This window comes from Ruditapes philippinarum, unplaced genomic scaffold (genome assembly GCF_026571515.1).
Source record: "Ruditapes philippinarum isolate M1 unplaced genomic scaffold, ASM2657151v2 ctg9809_1_1_1_1, whole genome shotgun sequence".
NCBI classification, from domain to species: Eukaryota; Metazoa; Mollusca; class Bivalvia; order Venerida; family Veneridae; genus Ruditapes; species Ruditapes philippinarum.
The window spans coordinates 96-26,769 of record NW_026865828.1 but is presented as its reverse complement, the minus strand read 5'-3'; the positions used below and the strand labels follow the sequence as shown (position 1 = coordinate 26,769).

The 26,674-nt window shown below is 33.9% G+C and overlaps 1 protein-coding gene across 1 annotated transcript; it reads right to left on the bottom strand.

Moving 5' to 3' along the window:
• Window positions 1-577: 577 nt before the first annotated feature.
• On the bottom strand, window positions 578-14,909 carry LOC132730456 (leucine-rich repeat and coiled-coil domain-containing protein 1-like). The gene is made up of 5 exons (XM_060716381.1): window positions 14,791-14,909; window positions 12,955-13,073; window positions 5,201-5,335; window positions 4,240-4,379; window positions 578-698 (listed from the first exon to the last, which is right to left on the bottom strand). Exons 1-5 carry the CDS (start codon window positions 14,882-14,884, stop codon window positions 578-580), a joined length of 609 nt encoding a protein of 202 aa, XP_060572364.1. The 5' UTR covers window positions 14,885-14,909.
• Window positions 14,910-26,674: the final 11,765 nt, after the last annotated feature.

Here is a 26,674-nt window from a genome sequence, read left to right as displayed (position 1 = left end):
TTATTTTATTCAAATGAAAGAACTTCAAGTAAACATAATATATGAAACAATACCTGCTGGAATCTGCAGATTCTATCTGTATCCTTGTCAAAACTCATCCTCTAAACTGTTTTACGTCGCTCAACTCCTCAATCTTCCTTGTAAGTAAATTTATTTAATATTTCTGTAGCAAATAATTTTATATATTTGATACTTTTCTTTAAGTATTTCAAAACAAATTAAATATCCTATCAGAAAAACTTTAAAACCCATATATGTTAGATACAAAGGTTTTCTATCTCATCATCAGTGAGTGTGGTCAGGAAACAAAAGACACTAGGTGTGCAAATCAATATAGCCCTGTTTCTCCCAAGACGCGACATAAAAATGTAACCACCTCAGTAATGTGACAAAACTTTAATGATACATCAAAACAATGAATAATCTAAATCCAGCTGCAAAGAAAATCAACTTTTTTTGTAACTAAAAAAGCAAAAACTTCAATAATCGAAAAAAATAAAAGAAATGAACCCATCATTTGTATGTTTGTACAAACATGTGTACATTTGTATGTTTGTACAAACACATGTACATGAACTTACTTCTCTTGCTGTTGTTTCATTTGTTGATGATATTCTCTCTCATTCCTCTTTACTTCCTCTTGTACAGCAGTCTGCATCTCTTTACTTCCTAGACTGTATCTACTCTTTAATTCTTCCCTGAAATAACAGAACATCAAATTAACTAAATACTTGCTTATATTATTTGTCTTTTCAAAACAGATATCAAAGTGGTAGAGAGGAGGGTGGGGCATGTATGTATGTATTCTAGGCTTAATGAGGGTCAATCTGCCCTTTCAGGCACTGAAAGTGCAGACCCCAGACATGTCACCATTCATGTCCTAAAATGTAATTATCAACAAAAAGATGACCTATAAATTTTGAATTCAGAGGGGTTGGGCAGTTTACACTTTGGAAATTAGTACAAAACAGTGAATATGTCAATATCGAGTCAAAATGGAACATCCTGAATCTGGCCAAATAACAAGTTAATATACCATGAAAGAAGGCTGCTTAGAATAAGATCTAAAATCATTCACCATGTTTGATGCTAACTTTTTAAAAAATTATTTGCCTGCACACCTACTACTTACCATGCCTTTAATCTTACTTATTAGATACGTATTTCTTTCTTTCCCAGACATAATTCTTGTCTACAACAAAGTGCAAATCCATTGAACATGCTTAGCATAAGCTATCTGGGAATGTAATTTCAACTTAAAAACATTAAAACACTTTTAGTAGTCTGAGACCTTGATGAAATATACTAAAATATACTAACTCCTCCAATTGGGAAAGTCTTTCAACAACATAACAAGAGGGCCATGATGGCCCTGAGGTCGCTCACCTGTATATAGCCCCCCCACCCCCGGGCCAATTTTTACCCAAGGGCTTTTATTTGTTTATTTGAATAGACTTGGTAGACACCCTTAATAAGATGTTTCATGCTAAACATCTAAGTTCTAGCTCATTGGGTTTTTTAAAAGATTATTTTTTAAGTTTTTACTATACACATATAGTTAAAAACAATGACACCCCTGGGGCAGGGCCAGTTTTGACCCCCCGGCTTTTATTTGAACAAACTTTGTAGATATTTACTTAAAGATGTTTCATGCTAAAAATCTAAACTCTAGCTATTTGGGTTTTTTCAAAGAAGATTTTTAAGTTTTGCTATACACATATAAGGAAAATCAATGACCCCCGGGGCGGGGCCAATTTTGACCCCAGGGCTTTTATTTGAACAAACTTGGTAGACACTCACTAGAAGATGTTTCATGCCAAATATCTTAGCTCTAGCTCTTTGGGTTCTTTAAAAGAAGATTTTTTAAGTTTTTACTTTATGCATATTGGGAAATCTATGACCCCCTGGGGCAGGGCCAATTTTGACCTCAGGGCTTTTATTTGAACAAACTTGGTAGACACTCATTAGAAGATGTTTCATGCTAAATATCTTAGCTCTAGCTCTTTGGGTTCTTTAAAAGAAGATTTTTTAAGTTTTTACTATATGCATATAGGGAAAATCAATGACCCCCTGGGGCGGGGCCAAATTTGACCCCAAGGCTTTTATTTGAACAAACTTGGTAGACACTCACTAGAAAATGTTTCATGCCAAATATCTAAGCTCTAGCTCTTACAGTTCTTTAAAAGAAGTTTTTTTAAGTTTTTACTTTATGCATATAGGAAAATCAATGACCCCCCGGGGCAGGGCCAATTTTGACCCCCAGGGCTTTTATTTGAACAAACTTGGTAGACACTTACTAAAAGATCTTTCATGCCAAATATCTTAGCTCTAGCTCTTTTGGTTCTTTAATAGAAGATTTTTTTAAGTTTTTACTATATGCATATAGGGAAAATCAATGACCCCTGGGGCGGGGCCAATTTTGACCCCAGGGCTTTTATTTGAACAAACTTGGTAGACACTCACTAGAAGATGTTCATGCCAAAATATCTTAGCTCTAGCTCTTTTGGTTCTTTAAAAGAAGATTTTTTAAGTTTTTACTATATGCATATAGGGAAAATCAATGACCCCCTGGGGCGGGGCCAATTTTGACCCCAGGGCTTTTATTTGAACAAACTTGGTAGACACTCACTAGAAGATGTTTCATGCCAAATATCTTAGCTCTAGCTCTTTTGGTTCTTTAAAAGAAGATTTTTTAAGTTTTTACTATATGCATATAGGGAAAATCAATGACCCCCTGGGGCGGGGCCAATTTTGACCCCAGGGCTTTTATTTGAAACTTGGTAGACACTCATTAGAAGATGTTTCATGCCAAATATCTAAGCTCTAGCTCTTAGGGTTGTTTAAAAGAAGATATTTAAAGATTGTTCTTTCGGTTGCCATGGCAACCAGAGTTCTGCATGGAATTAAATTCTTTGAACAATTTTAAAGGTGACCACCAAAGGAACATTTCTGTGAAGTTTGGATGAAATTGGCTCAGTGGTTTATGAGGAGATGTCATTTAAAGCAAAAGTTTACGGACGGACGACGGACGGACGGACGCCGGACGGACGCCGGACGAAAAGCGATCACAAAAGCTCATCCTGTCACTTTGTGACAGGTGAGCTAAAAACAAGTCTATGAAAGATATACACTTAAATGTTCTGTTAAGTTAATGATATACATACTCAAGTCTGTTAACTGCTTATGTAATAAAAGTTTTTACACTGTTATGTTCTAGGTAAAACACAATTGTTTTTATTAGCAGATTTGATAGTTAGTTTTCTATTGTCTGTTTTTTGTTTGTTTGTTTTTTCGTACCTAAAATGTGAGCAATGTATTTGATACTGAATTGTAACAAAATTCTTGTGTTGCAACTGGTACAAAACATAAAATGCTAGGATAAATGTCTTGAACACTGGTAAGTTTACTGATACCCTGTAATAACACGGTATTTAATTAGAAACTAGAAATGTGTCCATAGTGTGGTTTGCTTGTTTGTTTGATTTGGGTTTTACGTCACACAAACACAGCATAGGTCATATGGTGACGATCCAGCTTTGCTGGTGAAGGAAGACCTCAGGTGCCCTTCCGTGCATTATTTCAGGCATGAACAGCCACTTGAGTAGAACCACCGATGTTTCGTAAACTAGCTGGATAGCTTCCTCACGTGAAAGTGAGGGATTCGAACCCACAGCGGTGAGGGGTACATAGTCTGCAGATGAATAGTGTGAAAGCATGACAGATAAGGGCAAATCTATATGCACACTAGAGAGGTTGGGGTGGCATAATAAAATCTACCATTCTTTATTTTGCATAATATTAAACTCTTTCGTATGAGAAAGTGGTCTATATCATTTCATGATTTAACACTGCGAACCTGTTATAATACTCATGTTGGGGTATAAAGCCTCAAAACCACATAACGGGGTCTGATGGGAGCCAAGGCCTATGAGTGTTATACTGAGATTAGCATTATAAGGGGGTGTGTTAAAATTGGTTGGCAGTGTATTTAAATTTCTGACAGGTTATATGAGACGGTATAAATGGCTGTCAGCTTATATAACCATATCCAAAGCTTATACCATAAACAACCATTTAAATACAGCTATCTAATCTTACGAAAAATTCACATTATAAGTGCTATCTTAGATCAAAATATAAAGTAACTCAGCTGTGTAATATGGGAAATAAAAATATCACAATTTTCCAATCAAAATGAACATTACATACATGCAGTACAATAAACATAACTATACAAACCTATGTTCTTGTTCTCTTGAGGCCAGGAGACTTTGGAGAGAATTAATCTGTGTTTTCTGGCTGTCACAAGAGCTCTTTAGTAAGTCAACCTCTCTGCTAAGTGCTGCACCACGCATCAGTGCTTCTTGCAGCTTTTTATGCTAAAAATAGAGCAAAATTGCATACTAGGATTTAGAAAACAAACATAATTTTTCTATATAAATGTATTCTACAGGAGTGAAATGATAACTACCCATCATGCTTTAACTGCAATTCTAAATCAAATTGTCATGGCTGTATTTATATTTGATTTGATATTTATTTGATATTGTGTCAAAATTGTCACGAAAATATCTCCTTTCAGATATTCAACGAGTAATGTTCACACTAAAACATCTTGTTTATAAATAATTATAAAAGACAACCCACAACAGTCAAAATTGAAACCATAATTGACTGGAACATATTTTCCTATTCATTCTGTAGTCAAAAAGGAAACTGGAAAATATTTTTCCTATTTATTCTACAGCCATAAAGGATACCTTACAACAAAATTAGGAAACTTTACAACTTTTTCTGATTCATTCTACAAGTACATTCAAAATGGAAACCTTATACAGCAAGAATTTATTTTTCCTAATCATTCTACAGTCAAAAAGGAAACCTTACAACTAGAATGTTACAAGTTCAGACAATTTAATTTAGTGTTTCAGTATATAAACAATTTTACAGAGAAGGTATAATAAATTATTATAAAATAAAAGCAAGTCAGCATTTTACACTTCATTTGCATATATAACCTAAAGGCCGGTTTTCAGACAGATTGCAAATTGATACCTCTTTTTTATACCCAGCCTCAAGCTTCAGGAATCACAGAAATAAATACCTGCTATATAAATATAAGAATATGAATACAAATTATATAAGATATCTGTTACAAAATGTTACAACAATATATTTTTATTAAATTACAAATGCTTACATCATGTGTCTGTTGCTTCATTTTTTCTCTTTCCTCTTTGGATGCCATTTCCTCCATTTGTCTGATGGCTTTAGTCTGCTCCTCTTGGATACGTCTGCTCTTGGATAAATGTTCTACAGCCTCCTGAAGCTGTTCCTGGAAACATTACACAACAACTTTCTAAAATACATCAAAATATCTATATCTGTATCCTGGTGACCTGAAATTTTACTTGCCATTCAAAATTTTAAAATATTTATCAAAAGGTATTTCAATTAAACATTTCAAACAAGAATATTGGTAGCACCAGTGGATGCTGGATGCCAGTTACATGGCCCATTACTTGTAGCACTGAGCAAGTACAAAGAAAAAAATGAAAATCTATTTTTAACCTCAGTGACCTTAGTTGGCCTTGCCAGTGACCTTGGTCTTGATTCATTCCATAGACAATCCAAATATAGGGTTGTTTGGAAGGTATAAATAACCATATCTGTCAATAAATGAAGGTGTACGTGATAAGGAAAGAACTGTTGCATGTCACATAAGGTTTGATAAAAAGTCCTTGAAAATGCTTACAAGTATTACTACAAGAGCTGGTTGGACCAGGTGATGCTCCCCGAATAGGTTTTGGACACAGGAAGGTATACCTCTTTTAGTGTCAGAGTTATGTCACAGACAAAGTTCAAAGAGTAAAAACAACCCAAATATTGTACGCGACACATCGTCTCAATATGGTGATCATTTCTGTGATATAATTGTAAAATCCGACTTCAAATAATGAAGATATGGGCCGGACACGAACTCCGGGACGTACATACCAGAGTATGTACGTAAGTATGTACAGACAAACCGACGGACGGATGGACAACCTGACGACTATATGCTTTCGGAGAGCATAATAAAATCATTGGGATTATGCAGATTATGCAGTTAAGAAAACTGTTAGAGTTTTTTGTACTAAAGACAGGCATAATAAACTAGAACTGCCACTGTCATGGCGTGAATACCCCCGCATACCACTTTGTAAGAATCAACAGTGGCCATTTAGAGCTCAAGGACAACCTCCCTGCCAAATCTGAGGTTACTAAGCGATTGCATTGCTAAGTAATGTATTCTACATGCTTCAAATGTGAAAATGTCAAAATCAATACACTGCTGACAGGCATTCTTAAGCAATTGACGGGAAAAAAAACATTTTTTAAGTCAAGGTCCCTGTGACCTTTACCTTTGACACAGTGACCTTAAAATCAATAGGGGTCACCTTATGGACATGATCAACCTCCATGCCAAATATGAAGACTGTGGGTCAAAGGAATCCTTAAGTTATTGGCCGAAGCTTTTTATAGTCAAGGCCCTTGTGACCTTGACATTTGACCCAGTGACCTCAAAATCAATAGGGGTCATTTACTTGTCATGACTAACCTCCATGCCAAATATGAAGACTGTGGGTCAAAGGAATCTTAAGTTATTGGGAGGACAAGCTTTTTATAGTCAAGGCCCCTGTGACCTTGACCTTTGACCCAGTGACCTAAAAATCATTGGGGGTCATCTTCTTGTCATGACCAACCTTCTTGCCAAATATTAAGACTGTGGGTCAAAGGAATCTTAAGTTATTGGGCGGACAAGCTCCTATAGTCAAGGCCCCTGTGACCTTGACCTTTGACCCAGTGACCTCAAAATCAATAGGGGTCATCTTCTTGTCATGACCAACCTCCATGCCAAATATGAAGAATGTGGGTCAAAGAATCTTAAGTTATTGGGCGGACAAGCTTTTTATAGTCAAGGCCCCTGTGACCTTGACCTTTGACCCCCAGTGACCTCAAAATCAATAGGGGTCATCTACTTGTCATGACTAACCTGCATGCCAAATATGAAGACTATGGGTCAAAGAAATCTTAAGTTATTGGGCGGACAAGCTTTTTATAAGTCAAGGCCCCTGTGACCTTGACCTTTGACCCAGTGACTTCCAAATAAAAAGGGGTCATCTACTTGTCATGACTAACCTCCATGCCAAATATGAAAACTGTGGGTCAAAGGAATCTTAAGTTATTGGGAGGACAAGCTTTTTATAGTCAAGCCCCTGTGACCTTGACCTTTGACTCAGTGACATCAAAATCAATAGGGGTCATCTACTTGTCATGAATAACCTGCCTGCCAAATATGAAGACTGTAGGTCAAAGGAATCCTAAGTTTTTGGGCGGACAAGCTTTTTATAGTCAAGGCCCCTGTGACCTTGACCTTTGACTCAGTGACCTCAAAATCAATAGGGGTCATCTACTTGTCATGACTTACCTCCATGCCAAATATGAAGACTGTGGAACAAAGGAATCTTAAGTTATTGGGTTGACAAGCTTTTTATAGTCAAGGCCCCTGTGACATTGACCTTTGACCAAGTGACCTCAAAATCAATAGGGGTCATCTACTTGTCATGACTAGCCTCAATGCCAAATATGAAGACTGTGGGTCAAAGGAATCTTAAGTTATTGGGAGGACAAGCTTTTTATAGTCAAGGCCCCTGTGTTCTTGACCTTTGACCCAGTGACCTCAAAATCAATAGGGGTCATCTACTTATCATGACTAGCCTCAATGCCAAATATGAAGACTGTGTGTCAAAGGAGTCTTAAGTTATTAGGCGGACAAGCTTTTTATATTCAAGGCCTCTGTGACCTTCACCTTTTACCCAGTGACCTCAAAATCAATAGGGGTCACCTTATGGTCATGATCAACATCCATGCCAAATATGAAGACTATGGGTCAAAGGAATCTTAAGTTATTGGGCGGACAAGCTTTTTATAGTCAAGGCCCCTGTGACCTTGACCTTTGACCCAGTGACCTCAAAATCAATGGGGGTCATCTACTTGTCATGACTAACCTGCATGCCAAATATGAAGACTGTGGGTCAAAGGAATCTTAAGTTATTGGGCGGACAAGGAAAAACTGACGGACGGCCAGACGTCCAGACAGCCAGACAGATTACTGCCCTATTATTGGCCAGTAAACCATTCTACTTTAACAGTAGGGGTCTTAGCGCAGAGAGGTTTTTGCCAAGATTAATGATTTACTTTAATTGTATTCTTTGACAGTTTTTACAGAGGAAAGTTATCCTGAAATGATGTAAGATGCATAAAAAGATATGAAACAGTGTTTACTGATTACTTCTATAATCATCTCATGCAGAGGGACGTCATTCATTATTTAACCTGAAAATATTATTCCAGATTTTCTCTAAAGATCTTGTTTTCTCTCTTGAAAGAGCCAGTGATTAAGTGCCATTACTATATGATCATTGATATCATTTATGAAAGAGTCAAGGCAAAATACCAATTTTTTAAGTCATAATAATTATATCCCTCGAAGTATGGGTGAGATTGACTTATGGCCGCATAATTATATACCATTATGGTATTTTGTCTATCACTGCTTATCAGTGATCATGTGGGATAGGTAGACATTAACAAGCAGGGAAAAAATTGGTAATTTTTGGTTAGTTATCCAAGAAAGCTGGTATGGAGGAATCAATCTTAGAGATATGACCGGCATAAAGAACTGGAGAAAACCAAACACTGAACAATTTTGGCCCTCTTGTGTTCATTAACTGAAAGTGTCTTCTAAAAATTTATGGACTTGGCAAGTAAAGAGAAGGACCTGGGCATGAAAATCTGTGCAGTCTTACATCATTAATGAGTGAGCTGGCAGGCTTTTTATTTTACCCATGTGACCAATGCAGAGCAATACAGACTTTTGAAATTTTCTTCAAAGATTGAGAAATGGTTTTGTGTTAGGATTATCAGCTGGAAAAGTCCATTTAATATGTTTTTGTGTGGTAATCATTGGCTTCATAATTTTAGCAGTTTCATATATCATGATATCAATCATATAAAGGGACAGCATGTTGAGGTTCAAAAGAGAACAAGTTAAAATTAAAAGTCTAAATTTAGCATAGTTAAGATTCGTAATATAGAGTAGTAGAATGTGATGGTAAAGAAAAATCCATTTTTTGTTAGCTACAGGTAATGAATTTTTCTGGCAATCGAGTGATTAAATTTCAGGTTCTGTCAAAGTAGCCTCAAAAAAGTATGTCCTGTTAGCTCAATAGGTAGAGCGTTTGGCTGTGAATCGGGCAACTTGAGTTCTGTTCCCGGACGGTGCAGGTCACTTTTGTTGTGTTTGATCATGAAATCTTTCTACAGTCATTCGAACTGTACCTCGAGACTGCTGTGTGGCATGTACAGAAGTTTCAGTTCCTTGTGAAAATGCAGGCAACTGGTACTGGTAAAGTGCTTGACAGCCTGCCCAGGAATTATGTGGTGGGTGAACTATGTACTAGTGAATTCATTGTGGTTTACTGCCGTGATCCTGAGTGAAAACTACCAACGCCACCACCACATTAGCCTCAAAAACAGTGAAGTTTTGCGGAATATATTTGGATTTTTTGACTCCATGAATCAGAGTTTTTTTATCTCAGACACTTGTATTGTCAACTGTTATATTGTCTTACATTTATTTTGTCAACATTAAGATGTCTGGGCACACCTTTAGATAAAGCAATTTAGGTCATTTTTGTCTTAGCACTTTCTCGCATTAGTGTCATGTAAGTGTTGTGTTCACTCAGTAAAAGGTATTGTTAAGAGCTGTAAGTGTTTGCTGAAAGAGATCAGTGCCCTGGCGACTATTGACCTTATCACAAAAAAATAATGATGACATTTTGTGGTTTTCTTTGGGACATTTTTGTCTCATAAGAAAGAGGAAAGAATAAAATGTTATACAATGTAGAAAACGAAATTTTACTCTGTATATGAGGTAATAACTGACATTTGTTGGTGCTAATAGCACAGCCGGGTAATGAAGAAATGTTGGCTGTGTGCTGGTAGTTCTCCCATTAGGTCAAGGGTGTTTGTTTATTAATTTATACTTTTATTTTATGTTAACAAATGACTTGTTTGTTTTCAGTGTTCTTTTGTAGTTTCTTGTTTTCTGAGGCAAAGTTTGGTGTTTTCTTCCTATAATTATATATGAGAAACTTATTTTGCTTTCTCTAGGGACTTTTGACTATTTTATTTGTTTAACAAAAGGTTTCTGAATTATTATAAAATTACTTACTTTGTAGGTATAATAGTTTGGTATGATAAAAAAGTCTAAGTCCTATTCCAGAGACATATTTTATGGCATTTTTGTCATCTCACATTTTTTTTTCTTTTGTATTTTTATGGCCATAGTATTGATCATCTAAATTTTCTACCCTTTCATGGCTTGTGTCAGATGGTGTTCAAATATGTTAAATATGAATCTAATATATTTATAAATTCAGAGTTAAAGTCATAACAACAATTGTTAAGGTCACACAATGATAGGGACTTTCGAGATTAACTGGTGAAGGAAGAACTCAGTGAGGCACCCCCTCATACACTATTTCATAGTGCTTTTGTAGAACTACAACCTTATGTAAACTACCTTGATCATCTAAGCTTTAAAGCTAAATGTGAGAGATACAAATCAACATATTCTTAGTCTGTCTCAGTCTACAGCTCTACCAATAAATATATACTGCCGGGCCACTAAAACTACATTCTTATATATAGCATTTAACTTTACCCTATAGTTGTCATCATTTTATAATCTCAGACAAAAAAATTTACAAAAATCAATGTAAATCCAGTGACCTTAAAAGCAATGTCAATTTTGCCCCCAAGAAACATGACAATAACAATATAAAACAAGAACAACATGTTATGTGGCAGCCACCAACAATAACCATATATTACAAGAACAACATGTTATATTGTAGCCACCTACAATAACCATATAACACAAGAATAACAGGTTATGTTGTAGCCACCAACAATATAACCATATAACACAAGAATAACACGTTATGTTGTAGCCACCAACAATAACCATATAACACAACAACAACATGTTATGTTGTAGCCATCAAAAATATAATCATATAACACAAGAACAACAGGTTACATAGTACCACTGACAATATAATGATTTAGCACAATAACAACAGGTTATGTTGTAGCCACCAACAATAACCATATAACACAAGAACAACAGGTTATGTTGTAGCCACCAACACTAATCATATAACACAAGAACAACAGGTTATGTTGTAGCCACCAACAATATAACCATATAACACAAGAACAACAGATTATGTTGTAGCCATCAACAATATAACACAAGAACAACAATGATATGTTGTTACCACTGACAATAAAACCATATAACACAAGTACAACAGGTAATGTTGTTCTCACGGACATATAATGAATAACACCAGTCATTAAAGAAGGTAATATCTCAATTGTGCCCCTAGATACACAACATTAACCATATTATGCTAGAACAACAGCTTTCATTGTCACGGACGAATAATGATGGACGTCCATCAAAGAAGCTCATTTCAATTATGCCCACAGAAACACCAAAATAACTATATTATGCTAGAACAATAGGTCACATTATAGCCACCTACATTCAATCCATCACTGAAGCTCATCTCTTTGCACTTTATGCTCAAGTGAGCATTGAAGCTAAATGTTCATTTAACATGTTTACGCCACAAAAAAATTGTTAATTCAGTTTCCTTGTCGGCATGCAAACTATAGGCTAGAAAAAGTGTAATTGACTTGTCAACATGCAGTAATAACAGGGTAATTTTTCCTGTCTACAAGCAAATGCAGGAAAATTGACTGCAAATCAGTAGGGAAGTATAATAAGGTGTATAATTTCAGCACAAATGTCTGGCAGCAATCTCAGTAAAATCAGTGTCTACAACCATTTTGCTAATGGTCTTGTGTCACACACAAAAAAGTAATGTCACACAAAAAAGTAATGTAGTAGGACAGAATCGGGCTATTTATGAACAAAGAAGGCTTTATTTAAGTGTAAACCTATTATTTTAGCTGGTATGAGAACAAATTTTGAAACTTAATTTACATGTAACTGTTTGACTCTTGGAACTGAAACTGATTAACCTCTGTATTGTGCTGTAAGCTGACAAAACTTCTAGTTTTCATCTTAATATCCCTAAAATTGATAATGGATAGATCCAAATGTGGAAGCTGGACAAGTCCATTAAGGAAATTCAGCAGAATGAGGGTTAAATCACTGTCTTGAGTTGGATCCCCTCGCTTTTATGTACATATATAATATGAGAAAACCTGAAAGAACCTGCATCTTTTCCATATTGAACGTAGAAGGACAAAAGTGTGTGTTATTAATCAACAAAATCACTGTTGACATTCTATATTTAGACATGTGACATAATCATTATACATGTGACATAACTACTAAAAATGCAACCCGCTGAAAATAAGTACAGAAACAAATAAGGTGCAATTTAGCTTAATATCAGGTTCACCACAAAATATTAATTAACAAAAGAACACAGACATATCAATGTTTGTGGTTAAAAAAATATTATTGTTATTCAAATAAAAGGTCAACAGTAGGGATCTATTAATTTGATAATATTACATCAATACTTATTCAGGTACATTGATTTTCAACAACTTTGCATGCCCTTCACCCATGGAAAAATCCTGGCAAGATTGGTTGAAATTTAAAACAAGCGGTTTTTAAGGAGAAGATTTTTTAAGTTCACTATTTAATCTGTATAACACACAAACACACACAAAGGTGAATCACTATATGCAGATGCTGCGGTGGCATAAAAATCAGGAAAAAAAATTATCACAAAAAGCACAATCATGCACTGCAATACATTTAATCAAAAATAGGAAGTGGACCACATGCAAAAATCATACCTTTAGTCTATCGTTCTCATTCTGCAAGTTAAGTTTAATTTCCCGCTCATTCATTACGGCCTGTTTCAATCTAGATGTAGCATCTATTGCCAAATCTTTCATATCCCCTTCATCTTTTGCTAAAAAAAACAGGAAATTAATTACCATTATAATATATATGATTAGTTATAACTAGCCGATGAAAAATGACAGAAAATCAATCAGATAATTTCTCTTATTCAATTACAAATGTTTCACCAGTAATAATCACATATGTGAACCGGAATTCTGAGTGCCATTGACCTGCCCATATATATCGCTTAATAACTTATCAAGCTTTTTTTTACAGCATGCACTTTGAAAGTCAATAAATTCCGAAACTGGGTTAATTCCTAAAGCACTTATCTTAGAAAATTTTCCTTCATTTTAAATTAATAAGAAAAAAATGCAATACAAAAAAAAATATTCAAAATGCTGACACAGGTTCTAATTACACCTCACCTATTATTAAGTTATCCAAAGTTTGACAAAAAAAGGTGGAGGAATTGCGATTAATGATCATTTACTTGTAGAAATAATGAATACCTTACAAAAAATCAGACTGGGATCCCACTGGGATGAGGATCGAATCCCACTGGGATGAGGATCAGATCCCACTGGGAAATTTGGGGATAAGGGTGGGATCCAAGTGGGATCCCAACCAATTTTCCCAGTGGGTACCACTGAGATCCCAATTAAAATTCCACTGGGATCCCACCCAGTGGGATTCCCAGTTAATTTCTCAGTAGGGTAAACTGTGTAATTAATAGTATTTAAAGGCAGATGAAGTGTAAAAGAAATAAACATGATTTTTTTTCTACTAAAGAAATAACAAACCGTAAAATAATTTATCACATATCCGTGCCGATTTCGCGACTTCATAAAAATGATATTGCACGGTCATGCATATATTATGTCATGATGTCATCAGCATTATATTAACATAGTGTCACGACATGCTAAATGTTAGAGTTATACTGTTGGCGCGACAATGAAAAATGGTTCTTTTCACTTCAAATGGTCTTTATTTTTGGTATGTGATAAATAGAATATTAAATTTGTGTAAGTTCATTACTGAATTTATTGAAAAAGTTGAATAAAATAATATTATGCTTGCCAGAGGCTCACATAATATAATTTCATTCAACTTGTTCAATAAATTCAGTATTTAAAAACTTACACTCATTCAATATCCTCTATTTAAGAATTAATTTAGAGAATGTCAGGTGAATAAAACAGAATTCTTTCAAAATTCTTTTCATCATCAATCTGGTTTCCATGAATTGATATTGAAATAAATCTGCCAATCCAGAAAAAAATACTTAATCATTATATAAGAAATCAGTTTGCAATTTATCACACAGACAATTACATACACTGTAAATAAATCTGTAAATATCTTTATCCATATTGTTTAGCGAGAGTATATTCATCATTTAAATTATGGGACTCACTCCAGGTTTTTTTTAAGAACAATTTTGAAAAGAGTTAAATGAAAAATCTTTAAATTATAAAAATGTTCCCCGCAGGAAACCATTTTAACTCATCTGTCATTGCATTTGAACAGAACCTGGTTTATCATTTTCAGGGAAAAATTGCAAAATATGTTCCTACTGAATTAAGCCAACAGTACAGACCATGATTTTATAGGCGGCTGGCCGATCTTGGTCTGCACTTGGCAGATAAGATATAATTAGTTGACACTAGCTGGGTAAGAGTTAAGGAATCTGCAAATTTTCATGTAATTTTGTGTAGATTAATGATTCTGAGGGATTACCCTTTCTACAGATAGTGAAACATTTTAAGAAACTATCAAACCTTTATTTGTCAGTGACTGAATGTGTTCAACAAGACGTTTGGCTGCAGCTTCAGCTTTCCATCTCCTTTCTCTTTCTTTCTCTAATACCTGCATAATGTCCTGAAAATATAATAAATATTCATTATAATTGGTATTGAAAAAACAAAATTTTTTAATGTCCTTGTAAAACATAACAAGCAAATTCGTTGAATTTATATCCCCCGCCGAGTACTGGTTATTATTAACACAACAACTGAAGACATAAGGCTTTATTTCTATATTAATCATGGCATAAACAGTAATATTCTTTGATCTTGATAAATATTCAGGGCAATAACAGAGCCATAACTTTGTGTTAAATAGTAATATCTGGAAATGCCAATGAGATGTATGCATACTACATAACTAATAAAGGGCCATAAATCTGAGTTATAAGTATCTGACCGGAACAAGGCGACTATATGCACATCTCCTCTTAGTATCCCATATAGTTTTATTGAATTCCAGCCAGTAGTTACAGAAAAGTAGCATGGAAACGATTATTGCTCTGGTTGTATACTGCATTAAGTTATCAAGGGTCATAACTCTAAGTTAAAATGCCTGACCCTAACAAGGCTACAATATGCGCATCTCCTCTTGGTATTGAAGGTTCCAATAAAGTTTCATTGAATTACAGCCAGTAGTTGCAGAGAAGTAGTGAGGAAACAAATTGACATGAGGAGATGCGCATATCGCAATTGATATTTGAACGTGTTGATAACTTCTATATAGTTCCTTTTTAAATGTAAAACAAATAAGTACACACAGAGAGGATATGTTCTGTTTTAAACACTTCACACTATATGTAAATACAGTATAAATACATATTAGTCAATAACACTTTTTTGATAAAAGACCAAATTAAATTGATCAGTTTATAATAGGAATTAAAGGTAACTTTCCTAACATGGTTTATTTTTGTGCATAATCACTTATCCAAATTAGACATTTGTGTTCAGTAAAAATAGATAGTAAAAAATAAGTTGTCAACTGCAAATTCTTACAATTCCCTTTAATTCAGTAAGAATTTCAAAGATTTAAATAAATATCTGCAGTAAAAGTATTTTACATAAGGATGAACACAGTATATCTTAAATTAATGTAAGTTGTGTTTTCCAATATTTTCTAAGATAAAATATTAGGCCATGACAAATATTTATTCAAGTGTCTAATTTTTTTGGCTGCGAGTAACTGTATAAAGTCTTGGCTTGCCGAGGGATTATTTTTCCTTTTGATATGGAAATACAGCATAATTATTTTTGTTGTGTTGGGTTTTAGGTCATACCAGGGCAGCCGTTACTTTTTTAAAGATGTATCAGTGAAAAAAATGAAACAAAACTAAAAACAAACCATTAAGTACTAACTTTTCAGTGTTACTGGTTAAGAAACCCTCCTGCACGTCTGTGAATTCTGACCAGGCTCTATTCAGTTGGCTAATTTAACTCATCTTAAACTTCAAATTTTCATCTTAAAATCTATAAATAGTAAAGAACAAGTAGTCAACTAAATCAAATTTGAAATTCCCCTTAATATACCAACGTTTTGGCTGAACAGTCTGCTTCAGGGTACATAGATAAATATTATACAGGAAAATTATGTCAATGTCACATGACGTCAAAAGTGACGACATCAAAACGTCTTTTACTAAGAGTTTGGTGTAATGATCATAGGATCAATTTTATGCATAATACTTGTGAAGAAAGCTGTTAGTTAAAGTACAAATATTCAGTATTAAAAAACACCAGTAAAACTGGCTAAGATTATATAGTAATTAACAGCTGTACAGAGAAAGACATTTAAAAACAGAAGTTTGGAATTCATTCTTCTTAAAATCCCTTATTTGATAATGGACAATTCCAAAAATAGAAGCTGGAAAAGTCCATTTAAGAATATCAGGGATAAGATAGCTTGTTACACCAGGTATATTATGTTTTGCCTTAGTCGTCCTTGGACCTTTTGAGGCATGTAATAGTAAATGCAGATTTTATGTTGTGTCTTACAGACTATAAACTTCAATGTTGATAGTGAATGTAAGTTTTACATGTGATTAATTATTAATTTCCTATCGTTACTTTACATAATCGTGACCCGTGCTTTCCCTGTGATGTGCGACATTCAGATATGGCTTATCTAAAATCACGAAAGCGTGGTCTTTGCATTTGGTAGCATTCAAGATTATTGGAATGTGAAATCTAATATTTTATTTCACACATTTCCATCTCTCGAAGACATGTTTAAAGTTCTCATTATTAGATTGTATAATTCAAATCAAAATTGCAGGGACAGTTAAAATGCCAATAGTAATTGGCATTTTGCTTTGCAGACTTTGCTCCGATTTCAGGCAAATAAGCATAATGTCAGTTGTGAGTATATTTTATTGAGGTGAACTCTGTGATTTTCTGTATTGCTGCACTTGACATTTTCATGCTATAACATCAAGGACTTGAATAGTCAGTATCAAGTTATTCTCTGAATATTTTGTGATGGTTTTGTACGAAATAAAAAAAGAATTATCATTGTCTTTACTTCCCCTGAAGTCCTTACCATGCTTTAAAATTATATTAAATTGACTTGTCGGACATCTTACAATGTGAACAAAACCGTCTGTCATTTGAAAGAAACTTTAGAAAAAACAAGAGCTGTCAGTAGGACAGCACGCTCGACTATTCTAAGTGCTTGATAGTAAAAGAGCCTTGATAATGTTAAATTTTTTAACATCACAAAAAGTCTAATTTTTTTTTAATAAATTCATGTTATAGGCCTTAGAGAGAGTCTAATTATACAGTATTGGCTTGACTATTCGGAAGGTAATGTCACAAGGTTGTTTTATGGAGTATAATAATACTAATTACCTATGAATACATAAATTTGACAGAAAAGGTACATAGGCTTCTAATTAAGATGTTTTATCAAGTAAATCACTGCTTTATTATTATGAATGCATAAAATTGTCCCCAAAAAGGGCACAAACCCTTCAGTAGTAATTGAGATAACAGCTTACAAGCAAAACTTTACCATGAATTTCTAAGTTGAAAAAGGGGAGAAAAATCAGCCTAAATGCAAGACAGAATTATGGATCTTTGTCAGTGACCTACAATTATGACCCTAAATGCATATGTGAAGTTTTAAATAAATATCTTTAATAGTTATTGAGATATGTAAAAACTTGCATGTAAAACATTAACCAAGAGACTAAGTAGAAAAGGGGATATGAATCAGCCTTAATGCAAGATAGAGTTATGGAACTTGGTCAGTGACATACAATTATGACCCTCCAATTATGACCCTAAGTGCATGTGTAAAGTTTCAAGTAAATATCTTTGAAGACCTTTAACCTTTAACCAAAATTTCTAAGTTTCAAAGGGGCAAATAATTCTTCAAATTTTGCAGGCAGAGTTATGCAATTTTGCAAACTGATGTACATTGTTACTATAAAAAAGTATTATAAATTTCATTTGAATATCTCAAGCAATAATTGAGATATTTGACTTTACAAAAAAACTTTAACCAAAATTTCTAAGTTCCAAAGGGGCATAATTCTGTCAATATTGTAGGCAGAGTTATCCAACTTGTCAATCTGATATACCTTGTTACTATAAATAAGTATTGTAAGTTTCAATTGAATATCTCAAGCAATAATTGAGATATTTGACTATACAAAAAACTTTAACCAAAATTTCTAAATTAAAAAGGGGCATAATTCTGTCAATATTGTAGGCAGAGTTACCTTACTTGTCAATCTGATGTACCTTGTTACTATAAATAAGTATTGTAAGTTTCAATTGAATATCTCAAGTAATTATTGAGATATTTGACTTTACAAAAAACTTTAACCAAAATTTCTAAGTTAAAAAGGGGCATAATTCTGTCAATATTGTAGGCAGAGTTATCTAACTTGTCAATCTGATGTACCTTGTTACTATAAATAAGTATTGTCAGTTTCAATTGAATATCTCAAGTAATTATTGAGATATTTGACTTTACAAAAAACTTTAACCAAAATTTCTAAGTTAAAAAGGGGCATAATTCTTTCAATATTGTAGGCAGAGTTATCGAACTTGTCAATATGATGTACCTTGTTACTATAAATAAGTATTGTAAGTTTCAATTGAATATCTCAAGTAATGATTGAGACATTGACTTTACAAAAAACTTTAACCAACGCAGACGCCGACGCGGACGCTGACGCCGACGCCGACGCCGGGGCGACTACAATAGCTCTCATATTCTTCGAATAGTCGAGCTAAAAATGGACTGACTATGATCCAGTAACTGCAGACCATGATCAGATAGCACATATGTGCCAGCTGATCTTGACCTGCACTGATCCCAAGGGTAGGATATGTAGCTGCCTGAGAAGATTTAAAGCCCAATAAATGAATATATTTGATCATGATATTGTGGTTAATTCAAAATTCCAGTATCGGTTATGGATCTAGTAGCCAAATTTGTGGCTATAATACATGTAATAAGTTTTCAAAAGAGAAAAAAAGCCTTGGCTTATTTTGAAAACAGCAATAAAAAGCATGAAAATTTGATAAAATGGACTGTAAAATTTGGAATATTTTCGAAGTTAAATTGCAAGATTGACATAGCAACAGTACTAATTCTATCACCATGGAGACCTGAATGTCAAGAAAAAATACAACAAATATAATACAAAGCTTTCCAGTCATGTGTAACTTTGTGTCCTTGGATACTGTTATTAACAAGGCTTTCCAAAGAATAAAATTCTTGGTACCAGATTGGTGAATGTTGACAAAACTGACATGAGGACCACTGTAATCAATTCCTTGTTTTCACACTGGCATATCCTCCTACATTTCTCTAGGGATTTCGACAGAACTTGTGCTGTAACAGATCTATTTTAATCAAGTGCCCAGACGCAAGTTGGATTTATATTCTTATGATTGATGCCATGTGCATTATAAACACATTTTGTGACGCAGATTCCAACTTGAAACTGAAAACCTGTTTTTTTATGACAATTTAATCGTTAAAAAAAAGAATCAATTCGATTGATATACACACCAGCTCTCGTTGTTAATCAAACATAATAAAAACTTGTTGTGTCTGCAAATGTTATTCGGCTCTCAATTACAAAAAGAGCATTGCAGCTTTCAGTTTGTTAAGTTTGTATGTGAATTTTGTGTAATTTGACCAATCTATCATTTCTTTATATCTAGAGACGTTGTGTCAGATAGCCAGACATTCGGGAATTGGTGATTAGCAAAATGTCCTGCTATAATAAAGAGGAGACATTTGAAAGTATCGTAAAAAGGCCATGCTATTTTGTATATCATATTTAGAGTGTAATTTTACAGAATATTAATGATAACCTTATTTTTAGAAACCACCATGGAAACAAATGAACAATGACAATTAATTAAAAAAACTATTATTGCACAAAGTTTTTTTACTGATCAACTTTTCTAGGGGTTAAACCCCTCTTTTATCAAAGAGTTTACTGTAAATTTTTACTCTATATGCATACTACATAACTAATCAAGGGCCATAACTCTGAGTTAAAGGGTCTGACTTGAACAAGCTGACGATATGCGCATCTCCTCTTGATATTGATGATTCCCATTAAGTTTCGTTGAATTCCAGCCAGTAGTTGAAGAGAACTACTCCGGAAACGAAATTTGGACGGATGGATGGACGGATGGACGGAAGGACAATGCCAAAACTATATCCCCCTCCCGATTCCATCGGCGGGGGATAATTACCAAACAGACAGACAGACAAGGAGACAGACAGAGTTTATCAATTTGTGCAGATTGAGCATTTAAACACATTTATTATAATTAAGGATCAAATTTCATAAGAAATTTGTAGCAACTATGATGTATGGAAAAAATTATGTGACTCCATCAACACATTATGTTTCAATCCTACTTCATCCAAATAAAATCAATTTATATGAAAAACTACAAAATAACATTATTACATCATGATTAATATCTATTGCACAATTTCCATCAATCTCCAACATTTTAGGAAATAAAACCCCTTCTTTATCAAGGAGCGTGCTAATAAATTTATGAATCAAATTCTAAATGTTCTTTTTCTTATAACACTAATAAAGACAAGTGACATTTAAGAAATAAGAAGGTTAATGTGTTTCATGAAATAAACAGTAAACTCCTTGATAAAAGAGGGGTTTAACCCCTAGAAAAGTTGATCAGTAAAAAAACTTTGTGCAATTGATAGTTTTTTTAATCAATTGTCATTATTCATTTGTTTCCATGGTGGTTTCTAAAAATAAGATTATCATTAATATCTGTAAAATTACACTCTAAATATTATCTAAATATTATATACAAAATATTATGGCCTTTCTGCGATACTTTCAAATGTCTCCTCTTAATATCATAGCAGGACATTTTGCTAATCACCAATTCCCGAATGTCTGGCTATCTGACACAACGTCTCTAGATATAAAGAAATGATAGATTGGTCAAATTACACAAAATTCACATACAAACTTAACAAACTGAAAGCTGCAATGCTCTTTTTGTAATTGAGAGCCGAATAACATTTGCAGACACAACAAGTTTTTATTATGTTTGATTAACAACGAGAGCTGGTGTGTATATCAATCGAATTGATTCTTTTTTTTAACGATTAAATTGTCATAAACAAGAACCGGTTGAACCGGGTGATGCTCCCCGAGAAGGTTCTGGACACAGGAAAGTATAAAAAAAATGAACAAAGGGCAATAACTCCAAAATTAGACCAGGCTTTGTTTAGGTTCTTGAAACGTTGCAGTTCTATCCAATTACATCTAGCTACCTACAAAGTTTCATGTTGATATCTCTAATAGTTTTAAAGTAATGTCCAGGACAAAAGTCAAAAAGTAAAAATAAACAAAGGGCAATTACTTCAAAATAAGGCAAGGCAGAGTAAACTGATTCTTAAGCACTGCACTTCCACCAATGAGACCTAATCTATCTACAAAGTTTCATGTTAATATCTCTTATAATTTTAGAGTAATGTCCCAGACAAAGTTCAAAGTGTCAAAATGAACAAAGGGCAATAACTCCAAAAGTAGGCAAGACAGTGTTACAGTTCTTGTGCACTGCAAACTTACTCAATGAGATCTATCTACCTACAAAGTTTCATGTTGATATCTCTTATACATTAAGAATTATGTCCCGGACAAAGTTCAAAGTGTAAAAATAAACAAAGGGGGATAATTCAAAAATTAGGCAAGGCAGAGTTAAGGTTCTTGTTCACTGCACACCTACTCAATGAGATCTATCTACCTACAAAGTTTCATGTTGATACCTCTTATACTTTTAGAGTTATGTCCGGGACAAAGTTCAAAGTGTAAAATAAACAAAGGGGATAATTCAAAAATTAGACAAGGCAGAGTTACGGTTCTTGTGCACTGCACACCTACTCAATGAGATCTATCTACCTACAAAGTTTCATGTTGATACCTCTTATACTTTTAGAGTTATGTCCCGGACAAATTTTCAAAGTGTAAAAATAAACAAAGGGGGATAATTCAAAAATTAGGCAAGGCAGAGTTACGGTTCTTGTGCACTGCACACCTACTCAATGAGATCTATCTACCTACAAAGTTTCATGTTGATATCTCTTATACTTTTAGAGTTATGTCCCGGACAAAGTTCAAAGTGTAAAAATAAACAAAGGGGGATAATTAAAAAATTAGGCAAGGCAGAGTTACGGTTCTTGTGCACTGCACTTCTACTCAATGAGATCTATCTACCTACAAAGTTTCATGTTAATACCTCTTATACTTTTAGAGTTATGTCCCGGACAAATTTCAAAGTGTAAAATAAACAAAGGGGGGTAATTCAAAAAATTAGGCAAGGCAGAGTTACGGTTCTTGTGCACTGCAATTCTACTCAATGAGATCTATCTACCTACAAAGTTTCATGTTGATACCTCTTATACTTTTAGAGTTATGTCCCGGACAAAGTTCAAAGTGTAAAAAAAAACAAAGGGGAATAATTCAAAAATTAGGCAAGGCAGAGTTACGGTTCTTGTGCACTGCACTTCTACTCAATGAGGATCTATCTACCTACAAAGTTTTCATGTTGATACCTCTTATACTTTTAGAGTTATGTCCCGGACAAAGTTCAAAGTGTAAAAATAAACAAAGGGGAATAATTCAAAAATTAGGCAAGGCAGAGTTACGGTTCTTGTGCACTGCACACCTACTTAATGAGATCTATCTACCTACAAAGTTTCATGTTGATACCTCTTGTTGTTTCAAAGTTATGTCCCGGACAAGAAAAGGGGACGGACGGACGGACGGACGGACGGACGGACGGACGGCCGGACGGACGGACGGACAAGGCGGCGACTATATGCTCCCCCGAAATTTTTTCGGGGAGCATAAAAAACAGGTTTTCAGTTTCAAGTTGGAATCAGCGTCACAAAATGTGTTTATAATGCACATGGCATCAATCATAAGAATATAAATCCAACTTGCGTCTGGGCACTTGATTAAAATAGATCTGTTACAGCACAAGTTCTGTCGAAATCCCTAGAGAAATGTAGGAGGATATGTCAGTGTGAACACAAGGAATTGATTACAGTGGTCCTCATGTCAGTTTTGTCAACATTCACCAATCTGGTACCAAGAATTTTATTCTTTGGAAAGCCTTGTTAATAACAGTATCCAAGGACACAAAGTGACACATGACTGGAAAGCTTTGTATTATATTTGTTGTATTTTTTCTTGACATTCAGGTCTCCATGGTGATAGAATTAGTACTGTTGCTATGTCAATCTTGCAATTTAACTTCGAAAATATTCCAAATTTTACAGTCCATTTTATCAAATTTTCATGCTTTTTATTGCTGTTTTCAAAATAAGCCAAGGCTTTTTTTCTCTTTTGAAAACTTATTATAGCCACAAATTTGGCTACTAGATCCATAACCGATACTGGAATTTTGAATTAACCACAATATCATGATCAAATATATTCATTTATTGGGCTTTAAATCTTCTCAGGCAGCTACATATCCTACCCATGGGATCAGTGCAGGTCAAGATCAGCTGGCACATATGTGCTATCTGATCATGGTCTGCAGTTACTGGATCATAGTCAGTCCATTTTTTTTCTTAAGTTTCTTTCAAATGACAGACGGTTTTGTTCACATTGTAAGATGTCCGACAAGTCAATTTAATATAATTTTAAAGCATGGTAAGGACTTCAGGGGAAGTAAAGACAATGATAATAATTCTTTTTTTATTTCGTACAAAACCATCACAAAATATTCAGAGAATAACTTGATACTGACTATTCATGTCCTTGATGTTATAGCATGAAAATGTCAAGTGCAGCAATACAGAAAATCACAGAGTTCACCTCAATAAAATATACTCACAACTGACATTATGCTTATTTGCCTGAAATCGGAGCAAAGTCTGCAAAGCAAAATGCCAATTACTATTGGCATTTTAACTGTCCCGGCAATTTTGATTTGATTTATACAATCTAATAATGAGAACTTTAAACATGTCTTCGAGAGATGAAAATGTGTGAAATAAAATATTAGATTTCACATTCCAATAATCTTGAATGCTACCAAATGCAAAGACCACGCTTTCGTGATTTAAGATAAGCCATATCTGAATGTCGCACATCACAGGGAAAGCACGGGTCATGATTATGTAAAGTAACGATAGGAAATTAATAATTAATCACATGTAAAACTAACATTCACTATCAACATTGAAGTTCATAGTCTGTAAGATATAACATAAAATCTGCATTTAGTATTACGTGCCTCAAAAGATCCAAGGACGACTAAGGCAAAACATAATATACCTGGTGTAACAAGCAACCTTATCCCTGAATTTCTTAAATGGACTTTTCCAGCTTCTATTTTTGGAATTGTCCATTATCAAATAAGGGATTTTAAGAAGAATGAATTCCAAACTTCTGTTTTTAAATGTCTTTCTTTGTACAGCTGTTAATTACTATATAATCTTAGTCAGTTTTACTGGTGATTTGTAATACTGAATATTTGTACTTTAACTAACAGTTTCTTCACTAGTATAATGCATAAAATTGATCCTATGATTATTACACCAAACTCTTAGTAAAAGTCGTTTTGATGTCGTCACTTTTGACGTCATGTGACATTGACATAATTTTCCTGTTTATTATTTATCTATGTACCCTGAAGCAGGCTGTTCAGCCAAAACGTTGGTATATTAAGGGGAATTTCAAATTTGATTTAGTTGACTACTTGTTCTTTACTATTTATAGATTTTAGATGAAAATTTGAAGTTTAAGATGAGTTAGCCAACTGAATAGAGCCTGGTCAGAATTCACAGACATGCAGGAGGGTTTCTTTACCAGTAACACTGAAAAGTTAGTACTTAATGGTTTGTTTTTAGTTTTGTTTCATTTTTTCTCACTGATACATCTTTAAACAAGAGCTGTCACAGGAGACAGCCAAGCTCGACTAATAAAATACTGGACGCAGTAAGGAGGACAAAACTATGAAAGAAAAACCAATTATGTATAATTATGTATTAAGTTATAGTAAAAAAATATCATTTGTTAACATAAATTCCAAGATCAAGGGGAATAATTCTAGAAAAAGTCATGCTAGAGTTATGAACCTTTCACACAACATGTGTGTAATGATAAGAAATACATGTATATATTTAAAGTTTGAAGTAGATACCTTAAAAAGTAAAGAAGTTATAATATTTCTTAAAGAAAATCCTAAGTTCAAAGAAAGATAAATCTGTAAATATTGCTTCAAGAGTTACGAACATTGTCACATAAAATGTAATTGATGATAAGGAATAAGTATTTGAAGTTTGAGGTAGATACCTTTAAAACTAAAAAAGTTATAGAAAAAAATAACATTTTTCTAGTAAAAAAATCTAAGTTGATGGGGAGATAATTCTTGCAATATTAGTGCTAGAGTTATGAACCTTGCCACATAAGATGTGGATGATGATAAGTTATATATATTTGAAGTATGAAGTCGGTCCCTTTAGAAATAAATAAGTAACAGTAAAAAATAGTATTTTTTTAGGAAAATTCTAAGTTCAAGGGGAGATAAATCTGAAAATATTGGTGCTAGAGTTATGAACCTTGTCACATAAGATGGGGATGATGATAAGGTACATATATTTGAAGTATGAGGTTGATCCCTTAAGAAATAAAGAAGTAACAGTAAAAAGTAGTATTTTTTGAGGAAAATTCTAAGTTCAAGGGGAGATAAATCTGAAAATATTGGTGCTAGAGTTATGAACCTTGTCACATAAGATGTGGTTGGTGATAAGGAACATATATTTGAAGTTTGAAGTTGATACTTTAAGAAATGACAAAGTTATAGTGAAAAATATTTTACTGCACCAAAACTTTAATCTGAAATCTGGACGCGGACGTGGGCGCGGACGCCGACGCCGGGGCGAGTAGGACTCCATATACTTTGTATAGTCGAGCTAAAAAGTAACAGCTGCCCTGGTATGACCTAAAACCCAACACAACAAAATAATTCTGCTGTATTTCCTAATCAAAAGGAAAAATAATCCCTCAGCAAACCAAGACTTTATACAGTCACTTGCAGCAAAAGAAACCAGACACTTGAATAAATATATTATATCTTAGAAAATATTGGAAAACACAACTTACATTAATTTCAGTTATACTATGTTCATCCTTATGTTTAAATCTTAGAAATTCTTACTGAAATAAAGAGAGTTGTAAGAAATTTGCAGTTGACAACTTATTTTTTACTATTTATTTTTACTGAATACGATTGTCTACTTTGGATAAGTGATTATGCACAAAAATAAACCATGTTAGGAAAGCTGCATTTAATTCCTATTATAAACTGATCAATTTAATTTGGTCTT